We start from the raw sequence: 15143 nt of genomic DNA on the forward strand, positions 1-15143 counted from the left end.
AAGAAACAGAGTCCTGCGTACAAAGCCTCTCAGCCAAGGCCATCCAAGTGCGTGGCCCCTGCCATCTCGTTTATCATCTGCTCTGCACTGGTCTGTGTTCTAGGTTTTTGCGTTTAACCTTGACTTTGCTCCTGGCACAGTTCCTCTGAAATTCCACCTGGACTTGGCCAATGTAAAGGAAAAGGGATTTTGTCTTCACATAGGCCCAGGGAGCCAAAGGCCAGATGAAGTTAGAGGCCATCGTGTTGCCAGAGACCAAAGGGGCCGACAGGAATGAAATGCTCACACCTGAATGACAATCTGGGACATCTAGAAAGGCGTATCTCTTTCCTATGAACACAACAAACAGCCTCGCAGGGGTCTGTCCCCTCTCTGCTGACCAGCTTCAGGGCACTAGCTGTTGGCCTGAACACCGGGGAAGAAACTGGGAAATGGATAAGAAGCAGGGCCAGCTAAAGTGGGGCTGAGGGATCCCGGCTCTGGATGCTCAGAGCCACCCGGGGCTGTGCAACTCCGCGGAACCTCTCTGTAACCACCCCCACGCCGTGTCTCCCAGGGAGGTACGGAAGTTGCTTGAACGGGGTCTCTGACCAAGAGATCCAGTGCGTCCACCAGATGGCAGTGCTACTCCTGCCCGGAGGGGACAGAGCCTGCAGTGTGCGAGACTGGCCACCAGAGGGCAACACAGGGACAACCGGCTTCCCTTCGCCACTGGTTGCCTAGCAACTGTGACGCCGTTGGCTCCCAGTTTGCACCCTCTTCAAGGCCTCCCAGGTTATTTCTGGCAGAACAGACTGTTGCACAGGGAGTGGCCTCAGGAATCCCCAAACTGCCACTCTTAAGCCGTGAGAACCTAAAATGGTCCAGGGACCCCAAATCCAGCGCCACCCCGGCGTCTAGGGGACTGGGCTACCATACCCTGCTCCTCAGAATGCCAGGGATCAAGAAAACGTTTTCCATTTCCTTCTATAGCCCCACAGCCACTGGGGACACTCTGATTTCTCTAATGGCTAAAGCGAAGCCACCTCATCCCTCACCCCTCCCCCACAATCTCCCTTCCAAGCAGAGGCTAGATTAGCAGTATGTGACCTTGAGCCAGACCTTGAGGCTCCTGCTCCCCAGCTGTACTTGCGAGGGCTCCAGGGGGTGACGATAACGTCCAGCTCTGACCTTCTGTGGTCTTGATTCTCTCCCTTTCCCCCAAGAATTCTGTCCTTGCCTCAAACCTCTCCCTGGTTTTGATGGCCCTGAAAACAGAATTCTTCCAATTCCAGTTGGATAAGCGTGACCGGACAGACCAGGGGTGGAACCAAGAAAGTGAGGCAGACACAAGACAAGGAGTGTGGTTATAATGAGCTCAAAGCCTGTGCCGGTCTGGTCTGTGAAAGGGCCTGGGTGAGCCCAGGTCAGTGCCCGGGGCAGAGTCAGCGGGCCGCTCTGGCCGCGGCGTGAGTGGCTCCAGGCACGTCTCTGGGTTGGGAGGCGCCCACTGGCCCCGGGGCTGGGCTCTGCCTGGGGCCCAGGGGTGGATCACTAAGGTGTCAGGGTCTCTGAGGGGCACCACGGCAGAGGGTCACACAGGCATGTGCAGCTCGTTGTACTCATCCTGGCCGTCCTCGTCAAAGTTAGGCTCAGCATCTTCCGAGTCCAGCTGCAGAAAGGAGAAGGTCGGGAGGGGCGGGGAGGGGGGCACTTGACCAACAGTTCCCCCCAGCAACTCCTCCGGCCCCGCAGCCCAGACCTTCTCAGGCCTCGCTGTCTGCAGGGACCATCAGGGACTGCGGCCCGAAGCCCTATCCCTCCAGCCAAACTAGCAGGGGGCACAGCAGCGACTGCAACCCAGGCCTCCCTGATTCCAGGGCCCCTCCGGCCGAACATGGCCCCGAGCAGCATCCCTTACCGCCTGCAGCTCCCTGTCCTGGAAGAGCCGGGGCAGAAGGCAGCGCCTCAGGGGCACCGTGAGCAGCAACAGGAAGGGAAACGCGAGTGAGGCCGCTGTGGACTTGACCACCCAGAGCAGGGCGATGCAGCTCAGCTGGATGCAGGTGAACAGGTGCATCCGCCACGTCTTCACCTGGGGAGTGAGCCTCAAGTCTCACGGCACAGCGCCCGGCCTGCTCTACGCCCCCCCAACATCTTCGGGGACGGAGCTCCCCGGGTCCCCAGACTTCCCCTCCACAGTCACTCTGTCCATCTCCCATCCCGGCATCCCTCGCACCCCCTCCCGATCACCCCATCTCCCCACCGCCATGCTGCCCGGCCCTACCTTGGTCACATAGGGCTGCTCGGGATGGTGTTTTGCCGGCATGAGGATAAGCAACAGACGCTGGGACAGCTGGATACCCGACAGTGACGTGACCCCCATGTACAGGAAAATCCCAAAGAGCACGGCCAACGGGATCCGGCGCAGCACCGCCCCCATGACGATGGACAGGCCTGGAGGAGGTGACACGGACCTACCTGACCCCTCGGACAGCCCCCATGAGGATGGACGGGCCTGGTGGAGAGGGGACCAGCTGGGCCTCATCACTACACGCGAGAGGAGAAGGAGCCGGACAGAGGACCCGGAAAGGGCTCAGGGTAAAAAGGCTCAGAGTGTCTCAAGGCAGGCTGGGGTGAGAGCGGGTGCTAGACATGATGCATCTGGTGACCCAGACGGGACTTGAGGCAAGCCTGGGATAGAGCGCGGACTAAAGGCCACAGGGCCCGAGGAGGCAGGTCTGTGGAGCGGGGGCTGGGGCCTTGCAAGGTGGGTGCTCTCACCCACGAGGCTGGCGATGAGCACTCCAGTGACCCGCTGCTCCCGCACCTCCTGGATCTGGGGCTTGTCGCCGGGTGCGATGGCAGTGCGCATAACCGTCAGGGCGTTCACGTGAGTGACCGAGCGGACAGTGGCGGCTGTGAGCCAGGGCAACCCAAACAGCCCGCAGAGCCCACCCAGGGAGCCAATCAGCAGCAGGTCCAGGTGGAAGCCGGAGCCCTTGAGCAGCCTCCGGGCCTTCTGGCTGACGATGAGCCTGCAGGACGGGAAGCAGGGCTGAGCGGCGGGGAGGGCAGGGGGGCCGCAGGGCCAGGCATGCGCAGTGGGGAAGGGCCAGCGCGGACTGAAGAGCCTTCCCCGGGATCTGCCAGCTTCCTCTGCCAAGTTCCCAAAGCGATGTTCTCACGTCAAAGTAAATTTGGGCTAAAACCTCATATTATGGATATTTAAGACGCCACAAAAGCCAGATGCCAGATCTCACCACGTTGTGGTTTAACCAAAATGAGACACATGTGAGCATCAGTGGGAGAGCATAGTGCCAGACTGTTGTGAGGACTGCCAAGTGCCACCCTGCACATGGTGGTGGGGACAGATGGATCTCCTGTCACAGCACCGGAGGGAAACTGTGCCCCAGGCCATGTGCCGCCGCCCCCCCGCCCGCCACCAATCCCGCTGCCTTCCGCTCCTCCCCAGCCACCCCCACCCAGGGTCCCCCAGCCCTCTCACGCAGTGATTTGTGTCTCCATGAAGATCAGGATGAGGACCAGCAGGGCGGGGACAGCAGCTGCTACCATCATCCAGGGCGGGAAAGGACGGGCACTGCCCAGGGGCGGGATGAACCACGTGCGCTTATGGGGGGACGTCACTGAGAGCCCTGTGGGCACCGTCAGCTTCTGCATGGCAGGAAGGAAGACGGGGTTCAGGGACACAGCCTCCCCATGCTAAGAACCCCACATAGCAGCTGCTCCCAACAAGCTCTGTGTTCCCAGTACCAGGGCTCCAGGAAACCTGGACATGAACAGCTTTGGGGGAAATTACTTTTCCATCTTCCAGAGTCCCTCCAAGGATTTGGTAGAGGACAGAGAATGACATCCTTTCTCCCTGAGCCCCAGGCACATCTGTCATTTGGCCCCCAGCCCCATATCTGCTCACACATAGCCTCAGAAGCCCTGGCTGGCCTCATCCGCTGAACCACTCAGCTGCCCCCAGCCCACCCACCCCAGCATGGTCCCAGCAGGTCACCACTCCACTAAAAAAGCTGAATTCTGCCCATGATCGTAGCCACTGCGGCAACGGGAACGTGTTGTGGCCTCCCTCCCGAGACTCTGGGGTGAGAACCCACCATTGGAGGGAGGTGGGGCTTGTTCACCTGTGTGTAGGTGTCTGTAATCGAGTAATCCACTAGGACCATCACCAGAATGGAAATGGGGATGCCAAAATCCCCAATGATGCGGCGAGCCTTGAGGGGCCAGTGGGGGAAAGGAGCAAAAGAAGTGAGGGTCAGGAGACTAACATGGGGGATTTCTGGCTCCAGCTCTCTTGGGTCTGATTTTCTGAGCCAGAAATCCCCCAACCTGTCCCTCTAAATCCCATGGGTGCCGCCCAGCTCAAGAGGGCATTCCTGGCCTGATTAAACTTCTCTGAAGTTTCTGACCGGGAAGGGACTGCACAGATGTGCTTTAGGTCCATGGGTTGACCGGGAGAAGGGGAGAGTGCCCCCTCTGGAGGGGAGACTGGCCCTGACAGCAGGAACTCCGGGGAAACCCAGGGGGGCCCGCCTCTCCTCAGCCACGCACCTTGCCTCCCAGGAAGCGGCTGTTCCTGAACTTTCGCAGGAAGAAGGCAATGAGAAAGGTCCCAAGCATGAGGATGAGGGACAGCAGAGCCGTGTTGGGCTGGTTCCTCGGGCCAGGCAGCCCCTCGGTGGGGGGCACAGCACTCCCGTTCAGCTCCAGCCCAGCCTCCAATGCCCCCTCGGGGGGGTAGAATGGCAGCAATGGGTGCTCCGTGAACACCTGCGTGGGTTACAAGTTTGCCCTAGCAGTCACCTGGGCAGGTCACCCTGATTTTATCACCCTGATTTCATACGGCTGTGAGGGGGAGTGCTGACCCCTCACACACCTGACCGGGCAACAGTATCACAGGACGACGAGATACATCACACACACACACACACACACACACACACACACGGAGCCCCACGGCACTGACCGTGCCCCACACCATCACATACTGGTTGAATCCTGCTAGAGATCTAACCTGCACCCTCTGGGTAGGACTCCCTGCCTGGCAGCTCTGACCTAGCCCAGGGTGTCCTGACCCCCCACGCCCACACCCAGCGGAGCCCTCCTCCTCATCCCCTCTGCTCCCAATGCTCCCTGCCAACCCCTCCCATGCTCCCCTCCCCAGGGTGCTGCCCAGCCCCCACCCATGCCCCCCCAAGACCTCTCTGGACCTCCACCTTGTAGAGCTTGTGGAAGGTCTCGTAGATGAAAATAAGCGAGATGAGGAAAGCGAAGATCTCCTGGGTGAAAGGTGAGATATAGCGGACCAGGAAGCTGCCTTCAGCGGCCACCAGGGCAAGGACAAAGACCACCAGCCAGAGGCCAACCCACACCCGGCCGGTGAGGTACTCCAGGTCCTGGGCTCGGCAGAACTAGAGGCCAGGAGGGAGGCTGTGGTTACCCCCAGCGGTCTGCCCTGGACATCGGGCCCCATGGGATGGGCCGGGGTCGGGGCGGAGGGTGAGCTCTAAAGGGAGAGGAGGGGAGAGACTGCAGGGACCCATCACCTGGGCCGAGAGATGGGACATGAGATCCCTGGGGAGGGGCAGGGGAGGGCTGTCACCTTGAAGAAGGCTTCTTCGAAGACCAGCAATGGCCCTGAGAAGCCAACCACAAGCAGCGGCTGGGCCCCCAGCAGGGAGAAGAGGACGCCGAGCACGGCGGTAGACACGATCAGCTCGGACACGCCCATCAGCCCCTCAGTCTTCTCTCCTGGTGCAGGCAAGGGTCAGTGGGAGGGCCCTGGCCTGGCTCCTTCCACCCGGCCCCTCCTCTTCATCTAGCCTACCTTGACCTGGGGACCCAACTAGAACAAAGCAGCCCCACAGAGCAATAGATAGGTCCCGCTCCCCAGCCCCAACCCTCCCACCTCCGTCACCACCAGCCCCACCCTCCCACCCTACCCCCTCCACCCCCCCAGTCACAGGCTCCCCCACCCTTTACACCCCCCCTGCCCCCTCTCACTTTATAGCCTCCCTGCAAAAGTGATGCCTGGGATCCCCTGACCACAGACCTTGCAGGTGCCCCTGGGTCCCCCGCCCCGGCCTCCCTTCCCGCTCACCTAGCAGCCCCCCAAAGGTGATGGCAGGGCTGAGGGCGGCGAAGTAGATGAAGAGCACGGCTGCCACGCACTGGGAGTGCAGAGCGTCTCGCAGGTCACTGGGGTAGTGTGGGTACCGACGCTTCACATCTCGCACCAGCCCCCCAAACACCGAGCCAGTCCGCAGCAAGGGGTCATCTTCGGGGGTCGCCTCGGAGCCCCCCAGCTCCACTGACAGCTCTGGGGGAACAAGGAGCTGCTGGAGCACAGACCACCCCCTCCTGCTGGGGGGCCCTGGGCTCAATCCTTCCCATCAGGGACTGGAAGCTGGCATCCAGGAGTCAGGGAGTCAGGACAGGCTGGCCTCACAACCTTAGGAGCTGCAGGGGGAGAAGGGGGGGTACGGGCCCCAAAGGGTCTGACCTTTCCCGGGGGCCACATAGCTTCCCTGGGTGGTCATCTCCACTTTAGTCTGTTCACGCTCCCGCCGCTTCCTCAGCAGCTCCCTCTGGAAGGTGGCCACGGAGCGCAGCAGGTCACGGCCCTCCACCTCAGATGGAGGGATCACGATGCTGCCATCCAAGAACTCACTGATGGCGCTCAGGAGGTCCTGCCGGTCGTCCGCCTGGTAGGCAGCCTCATGAAACAGCTATGGGCAGGAGAGGCAAGGGCTGAGCCATGCTGAGAGCCCCTGGAAAGGCTTCAGGGAGGAGGTGTTGGGCCATCACCAAGCCGGAGGCAGGATGGGTGTTTGGCCACATATACAGGTCCGGTCCAATCGTCAAAATATTCACTTATGTCCTTGCTGGCCAGCAATCGGCCACAGCCCTGAACCTCCGAGTGCCTTCTATTCCCCTAGGAGCTTCCAGACTTTTCCACGATGCAACAACTAAAGGGGCAACGCCGGGCATAGCAGGGGGCCCTAGAACCATCCTGACCAGAGAGTTCTCACCTGCTACAGTTCAGTCAATTAGCATTTCCAACATCACCCCTGGCTAGAGGACCTTCCTGTCCCAGCCAAGGAGAGGCCACAGCAAAGACCAACATATCCAGGCCTCCCTTTCCAGTCTCATGCCACATCTAAGACGTGGGGGTCTGGGCTTTTACTCCCCCTTCAACCACCTCCCCTTCCCACAGCTCCAGCCCAGGGCTCCCTTTTCTCCCTCTACCATCGCTCCAGAGCACTGCCTCCACCCAGAAGGGCCTCTTGCGCCCCTGCATCCAGGGCCACCAATGTAGGCAGTGAGCAACAAGGAAAAAGGAGGGCCCTGGCGGGGGGGGGGGGGGGGGACAGGCCTAGAGCATCCAGCCCAGGACCCACCTTGTCAGACATGAGGGTGGCAATGGAGCGCCCAAGCTCATGATAGTCAGTGCTGGTGTGGCTGGGACCCAGCATCACAAAGAGGAAGCGAACGGGCACAGGGACCTCGAGCACAGACTCCAAGAGCACGGCGTCGTTCAGGCGCACAAAAGCTGCTGCAGGCTGCTCCAGGAAAGGCACACAGCCTGGGGGAAGAGCAAGGCACAGGGCACTGGGCAAAGAGGAGCCGTCCAGGCTGGCCCTGGAGAAAACACCTGGGGCCATCATGTACAGTTGAGCAGGTTGCGTGCTGCACAAAGAAACCCCTGATCTAAAGAAACCCTATTCGTTTATATATTCGTATATTTATTATAATTTACCAATAGATGAAAAGTTAACAGTCTCCGAGAAGGAGTGCTTCTCTTTAATTCTCACAAAAGTGCTCTATGGACTAGTGGCAGTCCAAGACAGCGGAAAACTGGACGGGAAGCAGTAAGAGGGCTGAGAAAGAGCGAGCTGGGGGCAAGACAGGCTGTCAGGCAAGGCAGGGACGCGTTGGGGACCTGGTCTGGCCGGGGTTGGAAGAAGGAGCCTGCGGGCCGGAGCTCAGGACAAGCAGAGCACAGGGGAAGCACACACACCCAGGACCCCCTGCCTCCTCACCCACGAGCACAACGGTAGCCTCAGCATCTTCGGGGATCTTCTCCAGCAGCTTCAGACTCTTTCCCCGGTGACTGTCTCCCCCAGGCATGTGGAGAGGCTTCTGAGGACGCAGAACTGGAATAGGGCTGGGACCCTGACCGGAGGCCGTGGCAGGCCCTCCCCTCCCTTGTTCCAGGCCTGGACTCTGCCCTCCAACCCCTGGACCTGGGCCCTGTTTTCTCCCTCCCCAGCCAGGAAAGGGACTGTCAGTGATGCGCCCCACATCGGGAGGAGACCGCTCCAGTTGTGGACCCCTCCTCCCAGCTGCCCGCTACCACCTCTGCCTTATCTGGTTGAAATGGGTCCCCTGGGTCTGCCACGTCAGCCCATTTAAACCTCCTGTTTCTTTAGGGCAGGGGCCCTCATGCGTTATCTCTTACAGATCCCCCCCATGCCTCGTATAATGTCAGGCATCCAAACTTCCCGACCCGCTCAGGAAAGCCAGCGGTGGCCTCCAGCGAAACCAGAAGGCCCCTCAGTCCCCCAGCCCAGGTCCGAGCAAGGCGACTGACCTCCTTGGCATCAGGGTCATGAGGCCAGAGTGGGGCTGGCTCCCCCACGTCATCAGCCACAGTGGGCACTGCGCCATCAGGACCGTGGCTGGGGGTGGGGTGATGATTCCCCAGGACCGAGTTCACACTGGAGCTGGATGGGTTTCGGGGAAAGAAGCCACTGTCCTTGTCATCATTGGGATGGCTATGAAACGGGCAGAGGGGACAAGGCAGGTTAGGAAAAGAGGCCTTTCGTGAGCTGAAAAACAGAGAGTAAGGAAGAACTTTCTAATGACTGCTGCTGTCTGAGCATGAATGAGTAATGAGTTCCCCGTCACTGGGGTTATTCAAGCAGAGGCTAGAAAGCCGCACAGAAGAGTCTGTGCTCCTGGAAGGGCATGGGCACTAGAAGGCCCCCCTCCCAGGCCCCCCACCCTGGCACCTGTGTTTCAGCAGGAGGGTGCGCAGGACGCTGGCCCTGTCCTCCGGACGGATCTGGTCAGACACGATCATGGTCTCCACCACGAGATGGGCGATCCCCGGCAGAGTGGTCTGCTCCAGGTCCAGGAGGGCAGCTCCTGGGGGGTACAGTCAGGGGTAGGTCCCATCAGAGAGGAAAAGCCACCCTAGCCGCCTTGCTCCCCAAGGGCAGGCGGACGCGCCAGGTGAGTCCAGCACCTGATGCACAAGGGCAGATAGTCAGTGCCACTTGGCACAGACGAGCCAGACACAGGGATGTGCCGAGGGAACACGGAGCAAGGGCACAGCCCCTCCAACCCAGGGAGGGGAGTCACTGGTTAGTGTACTGCATGGGGACAGGGGCCTACAGGGGCACAGCCCGGCCCCTCCGAGCTTACGGCTACGCAGGCAGTCGGACTCTACCTCTCCCAGTGGCAGCCAGACCTCGCGTGGGCGCAGGCCCCCAGGGAGTAGTTCCCCAGGGCTGGACAGCTCCTGCCGGCCGAGCTCCCTGGTCAGTGAAGAGGGCCCGCACCCCAGGGCCAGGCCTGCAGGGCCCCTACCATGGGCGATGGTCCTCCTGAGCTCCAGAAGGCTGCGGAAGGAGAGCGAGGCCACGTGGGGCTTCCCCCAGCGCTCTGTCTCTTCCTCCACATCCTCCTCAAACTTGATCCAGCGTGCCGTCTCCCGCCAGTGGGGTTCCTGGCTACGGTCCAGTGTCAGCTCGTTCAGCTCCACAAACACCTGAGGCAGGTGCCAAGGGTAAGGGTCTGGGGGCCGCCAGGTGGGATCGGCGGTCTTGGAGGCATGGCAACCAGGCAAGGCGGGGTGGGGGCGGGTGGGGGGATGGGGAGGTGGGAAAGGGAGGCTCTAGGGAGGAGAAGGGAGGGGAGGCTGCAGGCCCACCCCTCAGTCCCTGTACCTCATGAGGCCTCCGATCCAGCTTCTTCTTCTTTTTCTTCCTGCGCAGGATGGGGGCCAAGCCTCCAGGGCTGCCCCTCCCAGCCTGTGTCCGAGACGGCTTCTTCACAAGGTGCCGCCGCATCCCAGGGTTGTCCTCCAGCCGGTGACCTGCAGGCAAGGCAGGCTTGGTGGTCCTGGGGGTCCACCTCGGGGCCTCATGGTCAGAGCCAAGCCCTCCAGCCCCCTGCTCTGCCAGGGGCCACGTCCACACAACCCTATAAGCCAGCACAGCCATGTCACAAAGACACGAAGGCCCAGAGAGGGGAAAGGACTACCGCACAGTAACACAGGGGACCACTGGCCAAGCCACTGTAAGAAGGCAAACCCCGCTCAGTCCACAGCCCCAGCTGCCTACCCTCCCCCCCGGCCACCGCCTCTCACTCTGGAGCACCACGACCTACATGGAGTCACCAGGCCCTCAATCCTTTCCCTGTGCCCTCTCTCGGCTCCCAGGTCTCCCCCACAGATACACATCTGGCGGACTCAAGCAGAGCTCTAGCCCTTCCTCCCTGCTTGCCCCTTCCAGGCCAGCACCTGCGGAAAGGCCAACAGCCTGGTTACTCACAAGCTGGCCCCCCTGCCATGGGGCTCAGCTGGCCCTGGGTGGGTTCCCACAGGTCACCGTCCTCAAGGTCCAGCACCAACATTTCTAAGTCCTCTGAGGCCAGCGAGTCTCGAGGGCTGGGGGCCGGGGCCATCCAAGGGCCCTGGCTCTCTGCGTTCCCAGGCCCAGGGCTGGGTGCCCTGTTGGGCTCTGTGACCTCCTCCAGCAGGCTCATCCTTCTCCCGGTGGCCAAGCCCTCAGCCTCTGCTCGGGACTCCCCGAAGCCCTGGCTCTCCTAAAAGGTGGGAGCCTGGACCAGCGGTCTTTGTTCAACCCGAGCCTCCTGACTCCCCACGGCCCGGCTCCCTGCTGCTTCCAGCCCCCACCCTGAGTCTGTAAACACGCCCTCCCCTGACCCCCCACCCCCACCCCACTGCTGCCATCGGATTGTTCCTGTCCCTGTCCTCGGGCCCTGGCAACTTTCCATGACGTACTGAGCCCAGAGCCCTCCCCACCAACCCCCGCCCACACACTGTGTTTCCAAGGGGGAGGGAGGGGGGGTCAGTGGTGCCCCCGGCCTGGGCACAGAGCCCTGTGGGTGATGACAGGTGGCACAGAAACCAGGGTGCTGATGAGATGGAAGGAATGTGCCGTGATCACAGCCAGGCCCCGCCAAGGGTGGTGCGACAAGTCGGGGGCCCCCGATGTAGGGAGAAGCAGGACCTGGAAGAGTGGCTCACCCTCAGGGGGCCGGCATGAAGAAGACAAAAAGAGTTTGCCCCGAGAAGAGAAGCCTTGGGGGAAGGGGGACATAATGTCTCCAAAGGTCACATGGGGGGTTGCCTTATTCAGGGGGTAGTCAGAGGACAGAATCAAGACAGAAGCGCAGAGATGTCACCAAGGGAAATCTCAGCTCTGGCAACCAGAGAGGTGGCTTGGCGAGGTAGTGAGCTCCCCGTCCCTGGCCACATTCCAGCAGACAGGGATACTGCAAAGGGGCCTGAGCGCTGGGTTGGGGAGAGCACAGAGCTTCTCCAAGGTTCCCCACAGGCGGAGCGCCCATGGGGGTGGGCCAGGGGGGCTGCCACAGGGTGTCACTCACTCTTCATGTCGTCCAGGTCCGCGGAGCCCAGCATCTGGGCCTCCGCCTCGTCAGTGGGCACCTCCTGCTCCGGGCCACCTGGGGTACCCAGGGCACTGCCTGGGCACAGCCGCTCCCGCAGGTCATAGCTGGCCGACGGGCTCCAGGGCCGGCTCCTCTCCCCAGCGACTCGGGAGACCCGGGCCCGGGGGCTTGAGGAGCTGAGGAGGCACCATGGCAGCCTTGGACTTGACAGGGAACCACGTGGAGATGGGCCAGGTTAGGAGGTTCGTTTGCCCTCCCCCAGCTTGGGGTGGGGCCTGGAATAGTCCCCTGGGCGCTAGACACAGACTCCTTCTGGGCAGAGAAGGAAGCTCACCTCCACCTCCCTGCCCTGTCTCACTGTCCCCCCCACCCCCACCCCCACACCCCAGCCCCGTCTTTCTTCTGCCTTTATCCCTGCCCTCCTCTCTGGTGACAACTGTCTCTCCTCCTTGTCTATCCTATGGACAGAGAGCGGATGCGCCCCTCCCCGCTTCCTCTGTTCCCTCTCCTCTCCTCCCCTCTTCTTCTCTGGGCTCAGAGCTGGGACAGTCCCCAGGGTCAGAAGGGAGCCTGGGGCCCGCTCTGGGCTGGGCTGGAGGCCAGTACCTGACTGACTGCTGGGGGCTCTTGTCAGGGCAAGGGCCCACGGAGGGCAGGGGCTTGCTGAAGGCAGCCCTCCCAGAGAGGCCAGGGCTGTCATCCTCATCACTTCCAATGGAGAACTGTGGACAAACCGGAGTGCCCTGGGTCCCTGCACGGGCTCAGCCCCCCACCCCCCCCCCCCCCCCCCCCCCCACTCCCCCAGGCAGCCCTGGCGCCCTCGGCTGTGTCCTCTCCCCCCACCCGCACCCCTCCCTGAGGAATCAGCCCTCCTTCAGGGACAGACCCCTACCTTTGCTTTCTGTGGGGACTCTGAGGGTGGGGGCTCCACAGGTTCTGCCTCGGATTCCCCTTCCTCTTCCTCCTCCTCTTCCTCCTCCTCCTCCTCCACTCCGGCTCCCCCCTCCTCCTGGATGGGAGGGGTCTCCTCCGAGGGGGGAGCCGAGGTTTTCTCCTTCTTCCTCTTCCTCCTGGTCTGCCGGGCAGAGGTGGGAGGCAGTCGCCGCAGCTTGTGGGGTGGAGGCAGGCGCGCCGAGAGCGGGTGGTGGGTGTGGTGGGATGTGTGCCGGTGAACTGGGGGTGCAGGAGAGCCGGTTGGGGGCCCCCACGGCAGAAGGGGGCCCCTCACCGCCCTAGGGGCACACACCTTATTCTAGCTCAGGGCCTCAAACAAGGGCACCCTAGACCTTCCTCAAGAGCCAGGTTCCCCCCAACACCTGTATCCGTGTCCTGCCATTGGTAAGGCCTGGTAGAGTGGGGGAACGGGAGTCAGGGAGAGGGCAGGTTGTGAAAGGGGGGCTGGGGGAAACGGAAGGACATGGTACAGCAAGGGGGGAAGGCGGAGTCAGAAGAGCTGAGGGAGGTGAGGAGGCAGAGAGAAGGGAGCAGGGCGGAGGTATGGCAGAGCCTTGGGGAAAGTGAAGGTCACCGAGGGAGGCCTCAGGCCCATCTCCCTACGCCTCCCCCTGCGTCTGGGGCCCGGCTCCCCTGGAAGGTGGACAGGCGATGGGTGAGTGAGGCAGGATGACTTAACATGGCATGGTGGCCCAGCACAGCGTCCAGCACAGCGTCCAGCACAAGATGGCACTGGGTGACCAAGCCGGTGGAGAGCACGGTGATGGTGGCAATGAAGGTGATGGTGGTGAGGGCGGCCACACTAGGGGTCCCCAGGCTACCCACACTCAAAGTCCCGCTCGCTGTAGCTGCGGCTGGGCTTCTCAGGGTCCCAGGCCGGAAGCTTGCTGATGAGGTCCCCAAACCTGCTCACAGCCAAGGTCTTGCCCAAGTCATCGTCCTCCTCCTCCAGGTCTGGACTCAGAGGGGGCTCCTCCAAGGGCACCCGGACCTGCAGGCTCAGACAGCCTCTCCTAAGGACTTGACCCAAGAACGCCCCACATCCACCCCAACTCCAAACCCTGGCTGGGGGCGGGGAAGACCAGCGGGCTCCATCTTCAACGACCCGCTCTCCCTGCGCCCCATCCTTGGGTCAGCCTCCCAGGAGCCCAGGGCTTGAGAGGAGAGGGGCAAGAGAACCGAAAAATACCAAAAGGCCCTCCCTTTCCCCCTCCTCTCCAGCCCAGCTCCATCTCCGGATGTGGGGATCCCAAGGTCGGCCGGAGGACTCCCCTCTCCTCCTTGGGGTCCCTCCCCTCCTCTTCTCCCACCCCCGCGCGCGGCAGTCACCTGGGGTAGGGGGGAGGCGCCCCCGGGCGGCGGGATCACTCCGTTGGCCATGGCCGGGGAGGCGGCTCGGGAGCCTCTCGCTCACTGAGGGACCCGTGACCGGGTTGAGAAGAAGGGGGCGCTGCGGGGGCCTAGCGGGGAGCCCTGGGGGAGGAGGGCGGGGTCAGGAGCCTCGCACGGCCGCCCTCTCCCCCTCGGCGAGCCCCATCGTCCGCCCGCCCAGGCCGAGGCCCCGCCACGCCCGCGACACCCCGGGCCCCGGCCCTGGCCCGCCGCGCCCTGCCGCGCCCCGCCCTGCGGTACCTCGGGGCTCCGGAGCGTGCGGGGCCTGCGCCGGCCGCCGCGCCCCATCTCCCTCCCGCGCGCGCTCGGGGGCCTGGCGGCGCGCAGGGCCTCACGGCCGGGGGGTGCCCGCGGCGGCGGCGAGGCGAGCCGGGCCGGCCGGGCGGACGCAGGCGCCGGAGCCCGCAGCCCGGGGCTCCACCTCCTCGCGCTCAGCTCCGCAGCTCCGCCGCCGCCGCCGCCGCCGGGCCGCACAATGGGAGCGGGCGGGCCGTGACTCACCCCGCCCCGGCCGGCCCGGCCCCCACGCGCGGGCCCCCGCAGGACTCCCTCTGCCCACCAGCCCCTTCTCCCGGCGCCCCACGCAAGGCCGGGGGCGGATGCACGGCCCTACATTCCCACAATCCCCAGGTCGCTCCCCCACTTTGCTTTTAGCCTCCCCTCCCTCCCCTCAGGAGCCCTGGAGGCGACCCCTGCACCACCCAAGCCCCTCCAACCTGGGGAACGGAGCTCACAGACACCGGGAAGCACCCACCACCTGCCCCCTTGGTCCCAATATGGGCTCAGATGCCTGGCTTCTGCCACCGGGCACCACCCAACATTTGACCTTGGCACATTACCTCCCCTCCCGGTTTCCCCCTCGGTGGCCCAAGGGGCCTGAAGTAGGAGTGTTCCAGGGTTCCATCCAGCTCTAAGATTCTGTAGCTCAGTTTCCACATCTCCTCTCCCCTCCTCCACTCCCTGGGGTCACATCTCCTTTTCCAAGGGCAAATGTCTTTGGAAGGAACTGCTGGATCCCAATTTGATCCTCTGGTGTCTGGCTGAAACTGGGCACTAGCACAAGGCTACATCCATTACAGCCCCCCAATAATATGTGTTGAAGCCATAGTGAAGCCAGGTCCCTGAAT

The 15143-nt window shown here is 62.8% G+C and overlaps 1 protein-coding gene across 1 annotated transcript; it reads right to left on the minus strand.

Moving 5' to 3' along the window:
• Nucleotides 1–1329: 1329 nt before the first annotated feature.
• SLC4A3 (solute carrier family 4 member 3) lies at nucleotides 1330–15143 on the minus strand. The gene is made up of 23 exons (XM_035007041.1): nucleotides 14856–15143; nucleotides 13954–14097; nucleotides 13450–13615; nucleotides 12563–12843; nucleotides 12277–12392; nucleotides 11647–11846; nucleotides 9960–10108; nucleotides 9601–9781; nucleotides 9021–9156; nucleotides 8600–8783; nucleotides 8049–8148; nucleotides 7407–7591; nucleotides 6509–6734; nucleotides 6107–6325; nucleotides 5609–5757; nucleotides 5223–5417; nucleotides 4558–4776; nucleotides 4131–4220; nucleotides 3488–3654; nucleotides 2764–3017; nucleotides 2267–2436; nucleotides 1901–2074; nucleotides 1330–1651 (listed from the first exon to the last, which is right to left on the minus strand). Exons 2-23 carry the CDS (start codon nucleotides 14002–14004, stop codon nucleotides 1574–1576), a joined length of 3690 nt encoding a protein of 1229 aa, XP_034862932.1. The 5' UTR covers nucleotides 14005–14097; nucleotides 14856–15143; the 3' UTR covers nucleotides 1330–1573.

This window comes from Mirounga leonina, unplaced genomic scaffold (assembly GCF_011800145.1).
Source record: "Mirounga leonina isolate KUSES-001 unplaced genomic scaffold, KU_Mleo_1.0 Mir_151, whole genome shotgun sequence".
NCBI lineage: Eukaryota > Metazoa > Chordata > Mammalia > Carnivora > Phocidae > Mirounga > Mirounga leonina.

Excerpts from the sequence above, each read along its gene's own strand:
- SLC4A3 (XM_035007041.1), bottom strand. The coding sequence starts at position 14,004 with ATGGCCAACGGAGTGATCCCGCCGCCCGGGGGCGCCTCCCCCCTACCC. Across the intron at positions 12,393-12,562 it reads AGTCCCCACAGAAAGCAAAG|TTCTCCATTGGAAGTGATGA; the intron begins GTAGGGGTCTGT and ends GTTTGTCCACAG. Across the intron at positions 6,735-7,406 it reads CCACCCTCATGTCTGACAAG|CTGTTTCATGAGGCTGCCTA; the intron begins GTGGGTCCTGGG and ends TCCTGCCCATAG.